Genomic DNA, 12611 nt, shown 5'->3' on the forward strand with positions numbered 1-12611 from the left:
AAAAATGCTTGAAAACCCGGACATTTTCCTCTCCGGGCACCAAGACCCAGAATTTACGGAGAGTTTGGCACAGCCCCTTCCCTGCCTCCACCACGGGAAGTTTTGTTGTCTTTGTGCACTGAAAACGAGTTTTAAACGGGTAGAAATGGGTTTTTCTCAGCATCTTGGATGGGATTTTATCTCCACGACACCAGGGCGAGGCAGGACGGCCCCAAAAAACACGAGCAAAGGGTTCAGACAAAGCGTTCCCACCCTCAGCCTGGCACAGTTCCTTTTGGGGCAGTTTCGGGCCAGGTTTTCACCCCCAAAAAGGTGATGTTTGGGAAGGGGGGAATTATTACCTGTACAATCGGCGGGGTGGTCTGCGAGTAGGGGGACGTCACCCCATAAACAGTCTGACAGGTCTGCCCCTGGTAATATATGGCTGGCTGCGACTGGGCGGGCGAATATTGCTGCTGTACGGCCACAGCCTGCTGGCTCGAGTCCCAAACCCCATAATTTTGACCCTGCACCGTTCCCGGGGTGGGCACGGGCAGGACGGTGGCCACGTTGGCTTCTTGGTGGCCCACGGGGTCACCTTGCGGGACGTAAGGCGGCGGCGGCGTCACCTCCAGGGGGGTGGCTACATGTTGGACTACTGGGACCGGCTGCGGGGGGGCCGGCATGGGGGCGGCGTCCACCGAGTGGCCCACCAGGGGTTGGGGGTGCTCGTAGGGGGCTGGAGAGCACATGGGGTCCATGCTCGGGGTGGGCAGCAGCACCTTGCCCGCGTTGGGGTTGCTGGGGTCGACGTAAGCCTGCATGGGGTAGCCGGGGGGGTAGCCGATGAAGCTGTGGTGGGGGGTGCCGTAGCCCATGGAGTCGTAGGGGATGGGGGAAGCGATGCCCAGGTTTTGGAGCTGCTGCTGTTGTTTTTGGGCTTCCCGCTGGGCCACCTCCTGCTCGAAAAGCTTCCTGCGCTCCTCGGTGGACAGCTTGTTGCGGTCCTTGAGGCGGACTTTCTTCTTGGAAGACGCCGGCGTGTCATACCTGGGGGGGGAAGAGAAGGGGAGAAAATGGGTGAGGACTCAGCGGGATGTGGGTCCTGAGCAAAAAGGAAGGGGGTGCTGCTCGTGGTGGGTATTAAAGGTGCTCCGGCAGCAGCAGCTGCCCCAATTTTTTGGTTTTTAGCTGCCTGACCGCGCGCGGTGAGCCATGGAGAGGAGGAAAAGAGGAGGAGGAGAGGAGGAGGAGAGGAGGAGGAGGAGAGGAGGAGGAGGAGGAGGAGGAGAGGAGGAGGAGAGGAGGAGGAGAGGAGGAGGAGAGGAGGAGGCGAGGACGAGGAGAGGAGGAAGAGGAGGAGGAGAGGAGGAGGAGAGGAGGAGGAGGAGGAAGAGGAGGAGGAAGAGGAGGAGGAAGAGGAGGAGGAAGAGGAGGAAGAGAGGAGAAGGAGAGGAGGAGGAGAGGAGGAAGAGGAGGAGGAGAGGAGGAGGAGAGGAGGAGGAGAGGAGGAGGAGAGGAGGAAGAGGAGGAGGAGAGGAGGAGGAGAGGAGGAGGAGAGGAGGAAGAGAGGAGGAGGCGAGGAGGAGAGGAGGAAGAGGAAGAGGAGGAAGAGAGGAGGAGGCGAGGAGGAGAGGAGGAAGAGGAAGAGGAGGAAGAGAGGAGGAGGAGGAGGAGGAGGAGGAAGAGGAGGAAGAGAGGAGGAAGAGAGGAGGAAGAGAGGAGGAAGAGAGGAGGAAGAGAGGAGGAAGAGAGGAGGAAGAGAGGAGGAAGAGAGGAGGAGGAGAGGAGGAGGAGAGGAGGAGGAGGAGGAGGAGGAGGAAGAGGAGGAAGAGAGAAGGAAGAGGAGGAGGAGAGGAGGAGGAGAGGAGGAGGAGAGGAGGAAGAGGAGGAAGAGAGGAGGAAGAGAGGAGGAAGAGAGGAGGAAGAGAGGAGGAAGAGAGGAGGAGGAGAGGAGGAGGAGAGGAGGAGGAGAGGAGGAGGAGAGGAGGAGGAGAGGAGGAGGAGAGGAGGAGGAGAGGAGGAGGAGAGGAGGAAGAGGAGGAAGAGAGGAGGAGGAGAGGAGGAAGAGAGGAAATAAGAGAGGAGGAAGAGAGGAGGAAGAGAGGAGGAAGAGGAGGAGGAAGAGGAGGAGGAAGAGGAGGAGGAGAGGAGGAGGAGAGGAGGAGGAGAGGAGGAGGAGAGGAGGAAGAGGAGGAGGAGGAGAGGAGGAAGAGAGGAGGAAGAGGAGGAAGAGAGGAGGAGGAGAGGAGGAAGAGAGGAGGAAGAAGAGGAAGAGAGGAGGAAGAGAGGAGGAAGAGAGGAGGAAGAGAGGAGGAGGAGAGGAGGAGGAGAGGAGGAGGAGAGGAGGAAGAGGAGGAGGAGAGGAGGAGGACAGGAGGAAGAGGAGGAGGAGAGGAGGAGGAGAGGAGGAGGAGAGGAGGAAGAGAGGAGGAAGAGAGGAGGAAGAGGAGGAAGAGAGGAAGGAGGAGAGGAGGAGGAGAGGAGGACCCCAAAACCCCCCACTCCTATCCCCTCGGTGGGCTGCCCACGTCTCAATTCCTTTTTTTTTCTGGCTTTTAGGGCTCGCCCAGGGCTCGTTTCGGGCCGTGCCCCATCCCTCCTGCCGGCAGAGCGAGCCCCCCCAGCCCCGAGGTGCAGCCGTTACTACGAACAACGGAATGGCGAGCAGCACAGTGCTGTTTGGATGCGGGTTTAGCTTAAAAAAAATTAATAAAATGTGGATTTTTTCTAATTTTTTTTTTTTTGGAAGACTGAAGAATTTTCGTCCCGAGACGCGGAGCAGCCGGAGGGATTTTTCCGAGGAGTTAAAAAACAAAACAAAATAATAATAAAAAAAAAAAAAAGCACGGAGGACTTTGATCAGACCTCAACCATGGAAAATCGCAGATCAAAGGTAGATATTTGGGGAAGTTACGAGCGTGGTAAAAGGGGGATTACGAGCAAAAATGGTTTGCAGCCATCGGGGGAATGGATCCTACAAAGCATCCCCTGGATGTTTAATATCCTAACCCCGTGTTCGTGCGCTGGCTTCGCGTATCAAAAGCACATCTCCTCGGGGAGTTTACACGAGAGGCAGCTCGCGTGAAAGGGGAGGGCAGGAGAAAATCGAGGAGCGCGGCGTTTTTGGGGGTTTCCGGGCGTTTTCGGGCGTTTTTGGGGTTTCCGTGCCCCGCAGGGATAATTACAGGATCGTGGCTTTGGGGTTGAGTTTTTTTTTACCCAGTCATTTCAAATTCTCCCGGTAGGCTCTCGCCTGGCTGACTCACCAGCGATTGTTCCCTAATTATTAGGTTGCTTCAGATCCTATAAAGAGGGACAAGAGGAAGCCGCCTTCTGTAAAGGAGATCCCGTTGCTGATTTAATGTGATCTCCCCGAAACACAAGCCTGTCGTGTTTTCCCTTTCTTAATGAATAAAGAGGAAGGAAAAGGGGTGCAAGAGAAACAAAAATAGTGAGGGTGGAAGTGCCAGCGGGGTCACGGAATCACAGAATCATCACCGAATTTCTAGGATGGAAGAGACCTCAAGATCCTCGCGTCCAACCTAGAAATTCTTAAGGTCACTTAGCCCTGGCAGTGCTGCCACGCACCCAAAACCTGTGCCACGGAGGATTTCCCGGGACCACTTGCCTGTCCTCCGGCCTCTTGGTGCCGCGCTCGTACGCCGAGGACGGCGGCGACAGCGAGTCCCTGCGCCTCTTCTTCTCCTTGCTCTGGCTCTGCCGCTCGGGATCCCGCTCCCGGCTCAGGACGGGGTTTTTCGGGGTGGGAGTCTGATCCCTGTGGCCAGACGCCTCTCTCCCACGGTCGGCTGGTTAGGGAAAATGGGTAAAAAATGAGAATTTTGTTACAATTCAGCAAGTTTCAAGCTCCCGGGGTTTCAGTGGCTCCTCTGTCTCAGCCAACAGAGTCTCCATTCAAGCAAATTTCAGGTTCCCTCGTATCAGCCTCACTGCAGCGTGGTTAAAAGAAAACTTCCATCCTAATTTCTATTTTTAGGTCCTTCTCCGGCCCCTGAGCTGTTACCTAATGGCTGAAAACGCACCACGCTTATTTTTAGGTCCCGCCGGTTCCCCCTCCTCCCGTTCCTCTCGCAGGGTGGAAACGCGGTGGCTCCGAACCTCAGCACGCGTCTCCCGAGGAGTTTTTACACCCGAAAACTTGTTCAGAAAGCAAGAAGCTCCCCGAGAACATCGACACTGAACGGAGCCTGTGCTGAAAGCCGTGGTGCTGGAGGGTTTGGGCTCAGCCCGGGGATGTTTCAGAGCCACCCCGGAGATTTCGGGTCAAACAAAAACCCCAAATGCGCCCTTGCGCTCTTGTTTCCGCCTCCCAAGAAAAATTTGGGCGAGGGGAAAATGGAGAGAGATTTGCAGACAACCACCAAGGCCCGGAGGTAACATTTTAGGGGGCAGAGGTAACATTTTGAGGGAGCAGAAATTGCTCCTCCATCAGCTCGGCGAGCTTCTTTGCACCGTGGGCTGGTTTTGCTGGACTGGTTTTGGCTCTTGGCACCGTACCCTGTGAACATCCACCTGTTTTCTAGGATTTTTTTAAAAAAAAAAGCATCAGGACGTACCGCTGCTCTCCTTTTCTGCTTGGCTCTTCTTCGGGATTCGGTACACCTCCTGCAAAACAAGCCACAAGTCAGATTTTCAGCTGGCCACGGGAGAACACCCCCGGCGCCCGCAGGGCTGAAAAGTTGTCTTTTGAAGCCAAGTTCTGGTTTTAAGCCAAGTTCTGGTTTTAAGCAAAGTTCTGGTTTTAAGCAAACCAGCGCGGTGCTTTCTGTATGCTGTCCTTCATCAGCAACTCACGTTTGGTGGGGTTTTTGTGCCAAAAACTGGACGAAGTGATTTTAGAGCTCTTTCCCCACCTGCACGATTCCGTGATTTAAAAAAAATAAATAAATATATTTTTTGGGCATGGTTTTTCTGCAGGTGTTTTAAGGCAGGTCACGCTGCCCAAGTCCTCGCACCACCCGTTGCAGCTCGGGGGGTGCTGGTGGTGCAGCCAGCAGGCTCTGCCCTTCGTTTAAAGGCAGAAATCAAGGCAGAAATAAAGGGAAAAGAGCCTGGAGGAAAAATCCAAGAGGGTGTGCGCTGTGCCAGGCTGGGGGGGAATTCTTTGTGACTCCAGGTTTTGAGGCAGAGCCCACGGTTGTGGGCTTTGTGCCACGTGGTGCCGAGCTACAGCACCCTCGTGAGTGGGAACGACTTAAAAACACATCAATTAGCTCGGCAAAACGGGACAGGACCTGGCAAGGAGGATGAAAACCTTTTTAGGGTCCCCTTTTTAGGGTCCTGGTTTTGCACGTTAACCAGCTGGGTCCCTGCTGGCCACAAACCGAGGGTTTTATGCCCCACCGTGCTCTCAGCTGTGATTTTTAATGAAATATTCGGGCACTCAGCGTGCAAATTGTGTTGTATCCTACTAGAAAAACCAAAATTCCCACCTGTGTGATGCACAGACACGATATCATGTGCACAAACACCATATACACACTATAAATATATATAAATAGTAAAACTGACTGTCCGAGCCCCAAAATCCTAAAAGCCAAGACTCCTTCCCATTTTATTGCCACCTCGGATCGTGCCCTTGCTCTCTGCCCTCCTCAGCAGCAGTTCCAGCAGCGACGTGCTGAGACCCCAGACCTCTGGGTTCATTAGGGTTGTGGTTTTTTTTAGGGTTAGAGACCAAGCAGAAGCAAAAACCCGAGCCAAACCTGCTCCACGAGCCTCCGAGCGGAGTTAATTCTCCTCGATGCAACAGCAAAGGCACCAACACAACCTTGGCGCCCTGGGGGAAAACGCCGTGCTTGTGTAGCACCAAAATATCCTTTAATTTAGGGGATGGATGAGGCCAAAGGGGATTTATAGGGGGGAACGAAGGCTGCTTGTGTTATTCCACCAGTGCTGAGCGCTGCCTACCTCTGCTTTGGGATTCAAAGCTATCCCAAACTCAGAAAGTAAAAACCTCCAGCTCAGCGTGACTGCAAGACCCTCACCCTTACGTAAACTTTATTTTTTTTTAAGAAATTTGCTGCTGAAGCAGCTCAGGAGGAGCTCACCTTGCCAAATTTAGGGCACAAAATCCACGGTGCCACGGGGTGAGGGGGGTCCCTCTGGCTCCTCGCCTGCTTTTAGGGCAGCAGGAGGAACCCCCCGAGCCCACCACCACCTTTTCTCTTAAAAACATCGATTCTCAGCCCTGATTTTTTTTTTTTTAAAGGTGGTTGGAGATGACTCGAGGAATCAGGGATCCTCTCGTGGGCTGGCCGCGAGTCACAGCCCCTCCCAAAGTGCTGCTGGGGGTTGTACGAAGGGATTGGGGCAGAGATTTGTCTTAAAGTAGGGTCAAACACCTATTTATTTTTCCCTTTTTTTTGTTTGTTTTCCCCCTCAATTCTCCTCTTTTTAAACAAAGCCTGGTGCACACCTCGCACCAGGGAAACAAAGCGGCACCTCGCTGCTTGGGGTGGGAGGGATGCGGAAGGAAGCCCCTGGGATAGGAAAACCTACACGGCTCTGAACCTATAAACCAAAAAACCCCTGCGTGGGACAGAGGTGACTTCCCCTGGAAGGTTGGAGGTGCGGCACAGCAGCGCCCCAAATTGCCCTTAAAACCAATTCTTTAAACCCTCTCCACGCTGAATCCCGGAGGCACGAGCGACCAAGTTATGCGGGAGGATTTCTCTTACTGCCTTGCTCCTGCAGCCCCAAAAGCACCCGTTGGTGCTGGATTTTCCTCTTTTCTTCTCCCCCTCCTGCACCAGCAGCCCTAAAAGCCCCTCCTCGGATGCAGAGCGCAGCAGCACGCCCTAAAACCGAGCAGAGCACCCCACGCCGCGCTCCCACCGACACCGACTGCGGAGGAGCCACCGGGGGCACGAGGTGCCAAGAACCAGCCCCGAGGTGGATCAGTAGGGGCAGGAGACGAGGTGCTGGTTCCTCCCAGCTCCAAAAAAATAATCAGCAGGGCACGCAACGTGAAAATAGGGGAAAGAATGGTCCGAAAGGATGGTGAACCGGAGCTGGGTACGGCTGGAGAGTGGCTCGGCACGCAGCGGGACCGCCGGCACCGCTCCGGGGAGGAACGGAGGCAGCAGAGCCTTTGAAAAGGGCACAAAGCAGAATTTGGGATCGGCTCTATGGGAAGCAGATGGTGGTCAAAGCAAGAGGCAGGGAGAGCTGCAGAGCAAGGCTGGGTTATTTTGGGATCGGAAGGTGCTAGCTCGAGCGCACGGAGCCGCTGACCCGGCGGGAGGGCCGCCAGCAGAGCCCAGGCGGTTCTCTACCTTGGAGACAGGCTTTTAACGAGTTACACAAAAAATTAGCTGCACGATTCGGGTCTGCTACAAGCTTAAGGAAAGAAAAAAAGCCCCGAAATGAGGCTGGCGGGCTGCACGCACACCCAGGAGGGGGTCCCGAGCGCATCCCCATCCGCGGCGCACGAGCGCACGATGCTAAGGTAGGGAGGGGAGCAAGGACTGAGCCCAAAACTTCCCTAAATAAAGGCCAAAAAAACAAAAAACCCAACAGCCTGGCCGCTCACCAGCGCCTATTGTTTCCACGAGCTGTTTTCTCGCTGTAAGTTCTGACAAATTACAAGCGCCCTAATTAGAGCGTGCCGGAGCGAGAGCAGCTTCCCCGTGCTGCCCTCTGAAGATGTGTCAACCGTGATTTGGAGAGGTTTTTTGGGGGAAAACTAAAAGCTCAGCTCGTCAGGGCCACCCAAGATTTGCTGTTTCCTATCAGGGAAATGATTAAGTTCCCAAAAGGGGGTTTTGAAGGAGAGCAAGTCCACCTTGCCCAAATCAAACAGCCCGGGCATCGCCTTGGCCCTAAATTGCTAAATTGTTTGGGGAAGAAGTGTTGGGGTAAAACCCTTCAAATCCAAGGCGTTTGGTTCTTTCCTAAAGGGGTTTCTTAAAAGAAAATAAATCTATTTATGAAAATAGAAGGCTTCAGGTAGTAAGGAGAAGGTTTGGAGCCTCCCAGCTGCAGCTCTCTGGTTGTCTAAGGGATGGATTTGAGATGTTTCGGGTAGCAGAGTGCTGTAGGATGCTTACGGGATGGGCAGTGGAGCTGTAGGACCCGCAGGCTGGCTTTGGGGTCAGCAGGGATAAACCCCAGGGCCAGAATTAGGAAAGCTCAAGCTCCAAACCTGCCCGATTCCCCTCAGCACTGAGATCACCCCGCAAAAAGCCCCTAAGGGCTTCACACCCGCAAATCCCAAACACCAGAGGGGTGCACGTCCTCCGCGCCCTGCTCGGCGGTGCCGACCCTACTGCAGAAGGTGCGGGTGCTGCCAGAACACGCCGAGATGCTGAGAGAGAGAGAGAGAGAGAGAGAGGGGAGCACAGTGGCCATCCATCCACGGGGACCTTACCTGCTACAGGACGGGAGCACAATCCTGGGGTTGGAGGGGGGAAAAAGCAGCGGGAGACCCCCGCGTGCTCTCCAGCCCCCGTGGTCGGGTCCGTTTTCAGCACGGGGGAAAAATGCCCCGCGGCCCCGGAGCTTGGGATCCGCGGGCACGAGCCCAGGCTGAAAACGTCCCCAATTTTTTGGGGAGAGGTGTGAGGGGTGTGTGTGGTGCTGAAGGGGGGGTGTAGCAGCGGCCACAGCTCCCTGGGGGTTACGGGGCCGGCGTGGCCGAGCCCCGTAAGCCGAGGCAGCCGTCCCCGCGTGTAGAGGTAGAGAAAAGAGAGAGCTCACTTAATCCTTTCACGCCGGGAGCTGGTTTTTTTTTTTCCCCCGGCCAATGGACGCAGCAAAATACCGTCGGCAGCGCCGAGTTAACCACACCTCTGTCCTTTTTCCACCTAAATCACTTTGCTCATGCATCACCATCCAGCTTCCCAACCATCTTCCCGTCTCTTCGCGGCGCGCACGCTACGTTCGCTCCCTTCTTCAGCACGGAGTTGGGACAAGGAGACACATGGTCAGCTGGTGATGTTAACAAGCTCCTTGCTGCCCTGAGAAGCTGGATGGAAATGGGTGAAATTACCAGGGGGGTCATCAGCACGGACCGGAGCAGGACATAGCTTAAAAGTTACGAGGTTGCAGATCCCCCCCCCCCAATCCCGGCCACCCTCCTGCCAGCTCCGTTTCTTTTCTTTCGGGCATCTGCCACCCGGGGCTGAGCTGTTGTTAACCAGAAATGGGTTAACCAGAGGGTAATTAACCAGAAACCAGCATCCGAGAGGTGAAAGGAGGACAGAAGCAGTTAACTCGTGGCCGAGGACGGCACGGGAAGCACCCACGGGGTCGTGGTTTCCCCCCCCGAGAGCGCTCCGCTGTTCGGGCCGTGCCCCTCAGGGTTTTTGCATCCCTGCCACGGCACGAGGAAAGCCCTAAGCACGCCTAAAAGATCACCGAGGGGACGTGAAGACACATCCCAGCTACCAACTCGCACGGGTGACAGCTCCAGAGCTTCACCACGGGCTTCAGCACGAGCTCCCCGGGTACCCCGAGCTCCTCCGAGCTCCAGAGAAAACCCCAAACCTCCTGGGACCGGCGGGTGTCAGATCAAATCCGGGCTCGCAGTGCAATTTTGGAGAAGTGCCCCGTTTTGGGCAACTTGTTCCTTAATGCTTTTACTTATCTCCCTTGTGCTGCTCCAGGTTTCAGCCCTGCAGCACGTGAAAACCTCGCGCTGCAAACACGGGGCTGGGGGATCCCCACGAGCGCGTCTCCAAAGCAGGAGCTCGCTTTTTTTTGGTTTTCAGCTTAAACACCCCCAGGGATCCAGGATTTCCAGTTCCACCTGGAAGGGAAAGTCCTTTCCAGGAAGGAAAAGGGCTTCCAGTTCCACCCCAACCCCAACCTGGCAGCGCCACTCGCATAAAGGAACCGTAAGAGCCAAGCAAACCTAAAAAGTTTGCACGTTAAAAGCTGGTGAGAGATATTTGGCAGATCCACTCGGTAAAGAAGGGAAGGAAGAAGAATCTCAGCCTAATTTTCTACAGCAAGACCTTTCAGCTCATGTTTCGTTTGGTAAAGTCTCGCCTCCTCTCCCGGTACGATTTATGGCACAAATGATTACGCCCAAACAATTCTGTTCAAGAGCATCTGATTTTTCCGAAAAAATCAGAAATTAAGGTAAGATTTCCCTTGAGTCTTACACAAAACTCTACGTTTTATAAAATAATGTTTGCAGCCACGGTAGTGAACGGACACAGCTCTTTGCATAAAGCAGCCCTTTGGCTAGATGATGCGCTCTAAAATGTAAATTTGCTTAAAGAGCACTAATTAAAACCGGGCGGGTGCTTGATTAGGAGAAGGGCAGAACTCCTCCACCACTTTTTCCACCAAAGCTGCCCCGTTTGGAAGCTCTGCAGACCCAGCAGGGACTCAGCTCCGTCTCAGCTGGGTGCTCGGGGACGTGCAGAGGTCCCTCTCTTCTCCCTCCTCCTGTTTTGTTGGTGTGGACGCAGCCTCAGGGCTCTGCTGGATCCTCAATAAATGCTTTCACACTTCCAAGCAAGGCTCTCGCCCTCCTTGCTCTCCCCAAAATATAATCCTATCAGAACAGCAGATCCACCAGGAGTTTCCAAAGACCTAAAGAAACCCCCAGAAAATGCCCGAAGCGTTGAGCAACAGCTTACAGAACTCAATTTCACCCCAAATTTCATCAAAGATTGATGGCAGCTAAAGACCAAGTGGCCAAGAAGGCCACCTGCACTGCTCAGGGAGGAGAAAAAGCAACCAGCAGCCCCCCGACCCTGCTCTTACATCATTTGCTCCAGGAAGAACTTGATGGAAGCGAACCAGCGAGCAGATGGATTTTCTAGCAGCCCCTAAAAGCTTAGATTAACACCCCAAAACTGAGTATTTCTTGGTTTATATCCAAGCTACGCACATCTAGAGGTTATCCCAGTATTAAAAGTGGTATCAAGAGGCCAAAATGCTGCCAACAGATGGGTTTTTGTGGAGGCTCTGCACGTTGCAGGTGTGGAGCATGTGGTAACGGAACAGGAAACGCTGACGAGCTTCCCATAACTTAATTTAAGAGGTTGCTGAATGGGCATCGAGCTGGGCACTGGGCATTCCAACCAGAATTGTTTGTCACGCTGTCACTAGGTCCTTTTCCTGATCAGTTGGGAGCTGCCCTCCCCCTGAGCAGCCCCAAAACCACCCCAAAACCACCACGAGGTGTTTTTGTGGTGGCCAGCCTGCACCATCTTTGGTGTGCAACTCCAAAAACTCTGGACAACACCACCTGGACAACATCTGGACCAAAAACCACCTGGAAATCTGTTTGAAATCCCGGACGGGGGAGCTTGCAATGAAAGGATGCACACAGAAAGCACCCGAAAAGCCCCAAAGCAATCGTAGATGTCCAAGATTTACCAGCAGGACCACGTCTCAGCCCTGCTGCGCCGCGTTTAAGGCCAACAACTCCGCGTTGGCCTCAGCAGGGGCAGAGGTGGTGGGGCTGCGGGTACCCCGGGGTGCCTCTTACCTTCAGGTCTTTCCAGCTGTCGAGCAGCCTGGTGGCCAAGTCGCTCACGTCGACGATTTTGTCGGTTTGCTCCTGGCTCCTCTCGCTCTCCACGTCGGATACGCCCTCCTCTTCGTCCTGCGACGGCGTCTCCATCGTGATGGGCTCCTCCAGCTTCGCCCCGTTGCTCTCCTTCACCTCCACTTCAGGCTCGGCCTCCAGCTCCACAACTTGGGGTTTGCTGCTCTCCACCGGCACGTCACCAGCGGGTTTCATCTCCTGCTGTTGCTGCTGCTCCTCCGACGCCTCCGTCGGGGCTCCCTCCAGCTGGTCCAGGTCCTCCTTCCCTTCCTTCCCCTCCAGCTCGCTGGTTGTATCCGAGATGGCGCTGTCCATGCTGTTCTCACTTATAATTTTGAGCCTCCGAAACACCAGCTTTTTGGGGGTATCCGTGTCCCCTTCCACGCTCTGCTTGGCGGAAAGATCGGGCGTGTTGAGCGGTGTGTGAGCCCGTGACGTGTTCTCGCTGGAGTAGCCGTCGCCCTCGCTGAGCTGCGGGACAGCTGTCTTGGTCTGAGCCCAGCGTTGAATGATGGGGAGCACCTTGCTCTCCTCCAGCATGTTCTTGGTGGGGATAGGCAGCAGCTCCAGCGTCTTCATGATCTGATTGAAGAGAGAAAAATCAAGGTGAATGGGACTGCGACAGGTCACGAGGAGAGAGACGCAGCCCTCCTCAGGGCTAAACGCAGTGGTGAGCTTCTGAAGAGGGCAAATAAACCATGAGAGGAGAAAAAATAGGCAGTGGGTTGAAATTAAATCAAGTTCAATGAGCTCAGACAGCTACAGGTGGCCACAGCCACTTCTGGATGATCCACGCTGCTCCAGAAGCCAGCATCTGAAACCAGCACGCAGCCCGGCACGCTGGAGTAGAGGAAATCTCAGACTTTGGAGCACCACTGAGCCTTGGCAGTTATGCCAAGTCATCCTAGCTGCGTCTACCTAGAGCTCCCATCATTGTCCACATGAATTTAATAGCCCATAGAATAAAAAAAATAAAACCAATCCCATCGTGGGGCAAAACCTCTCCCGAAAACAGAGCCCAAATCCCCAGCAAATGTTTTGTTTTTTTTCTGAAGGAAGAGGCAGAAAGTCCTGTTGCAGCACTTCAATTTACTGATTT

General features: G+C 54.5%; 1 protein-coding gene across 3 annotated transcripts in view; it reads right to left on the bottom strand.

Moving 5' to 3' along the window:
* Positions 1–12611, bottom strand: part of SETD2 (SET domain containing 2, histone lysine methyltransferase) — a 45539-nt gene that overhangs the window by 7821 nt on the left and 25107 nt on the right. Inside the window, exons 12-15 of one of the 3 annotated variants that reach the window (XM_072033945.1) lie at positions 11453–12094; positions 4560–4608; positions 3611–3791; positions 342–1029 (exon numbers count right to left, since the gene is read on the bottom strand). In XM_072033945.1, coding sequence (XP_071890046.1) covers positions 342–1029; positions 3611–3791; positions 4560–4608; positions 11453–12094 — 1560 coding nt within the window. Of the gene's footprint in view, positions 1–341; positions 1030–3610; positions 3792–4559; positions 4609–8770; positions 8972–11452; positions 12095–12611 lie in introns of those variants that run through there. The other 2 variants (XR_011807143.1, XM_072033946.1) reach the window with 2 other exon arrangements.

This window comes from Anas platyrhynchos, chromosome 2 (assembly GCF_047663525.1).
Source record: "Anas platyrhynchos isolate ZD024472 breed Pekin duck chromosome 2, IASCAAS_PekinDuck_T2T, whole genome shotgun sequence".
In the NCBI taxonomy this organism is placed as follows: domain Eukaryota; kingdom Metazoa; phylum Chordata; class Aves; order Anseriformes; family Anatidae; genus Anas; species Anas platyrhynchos.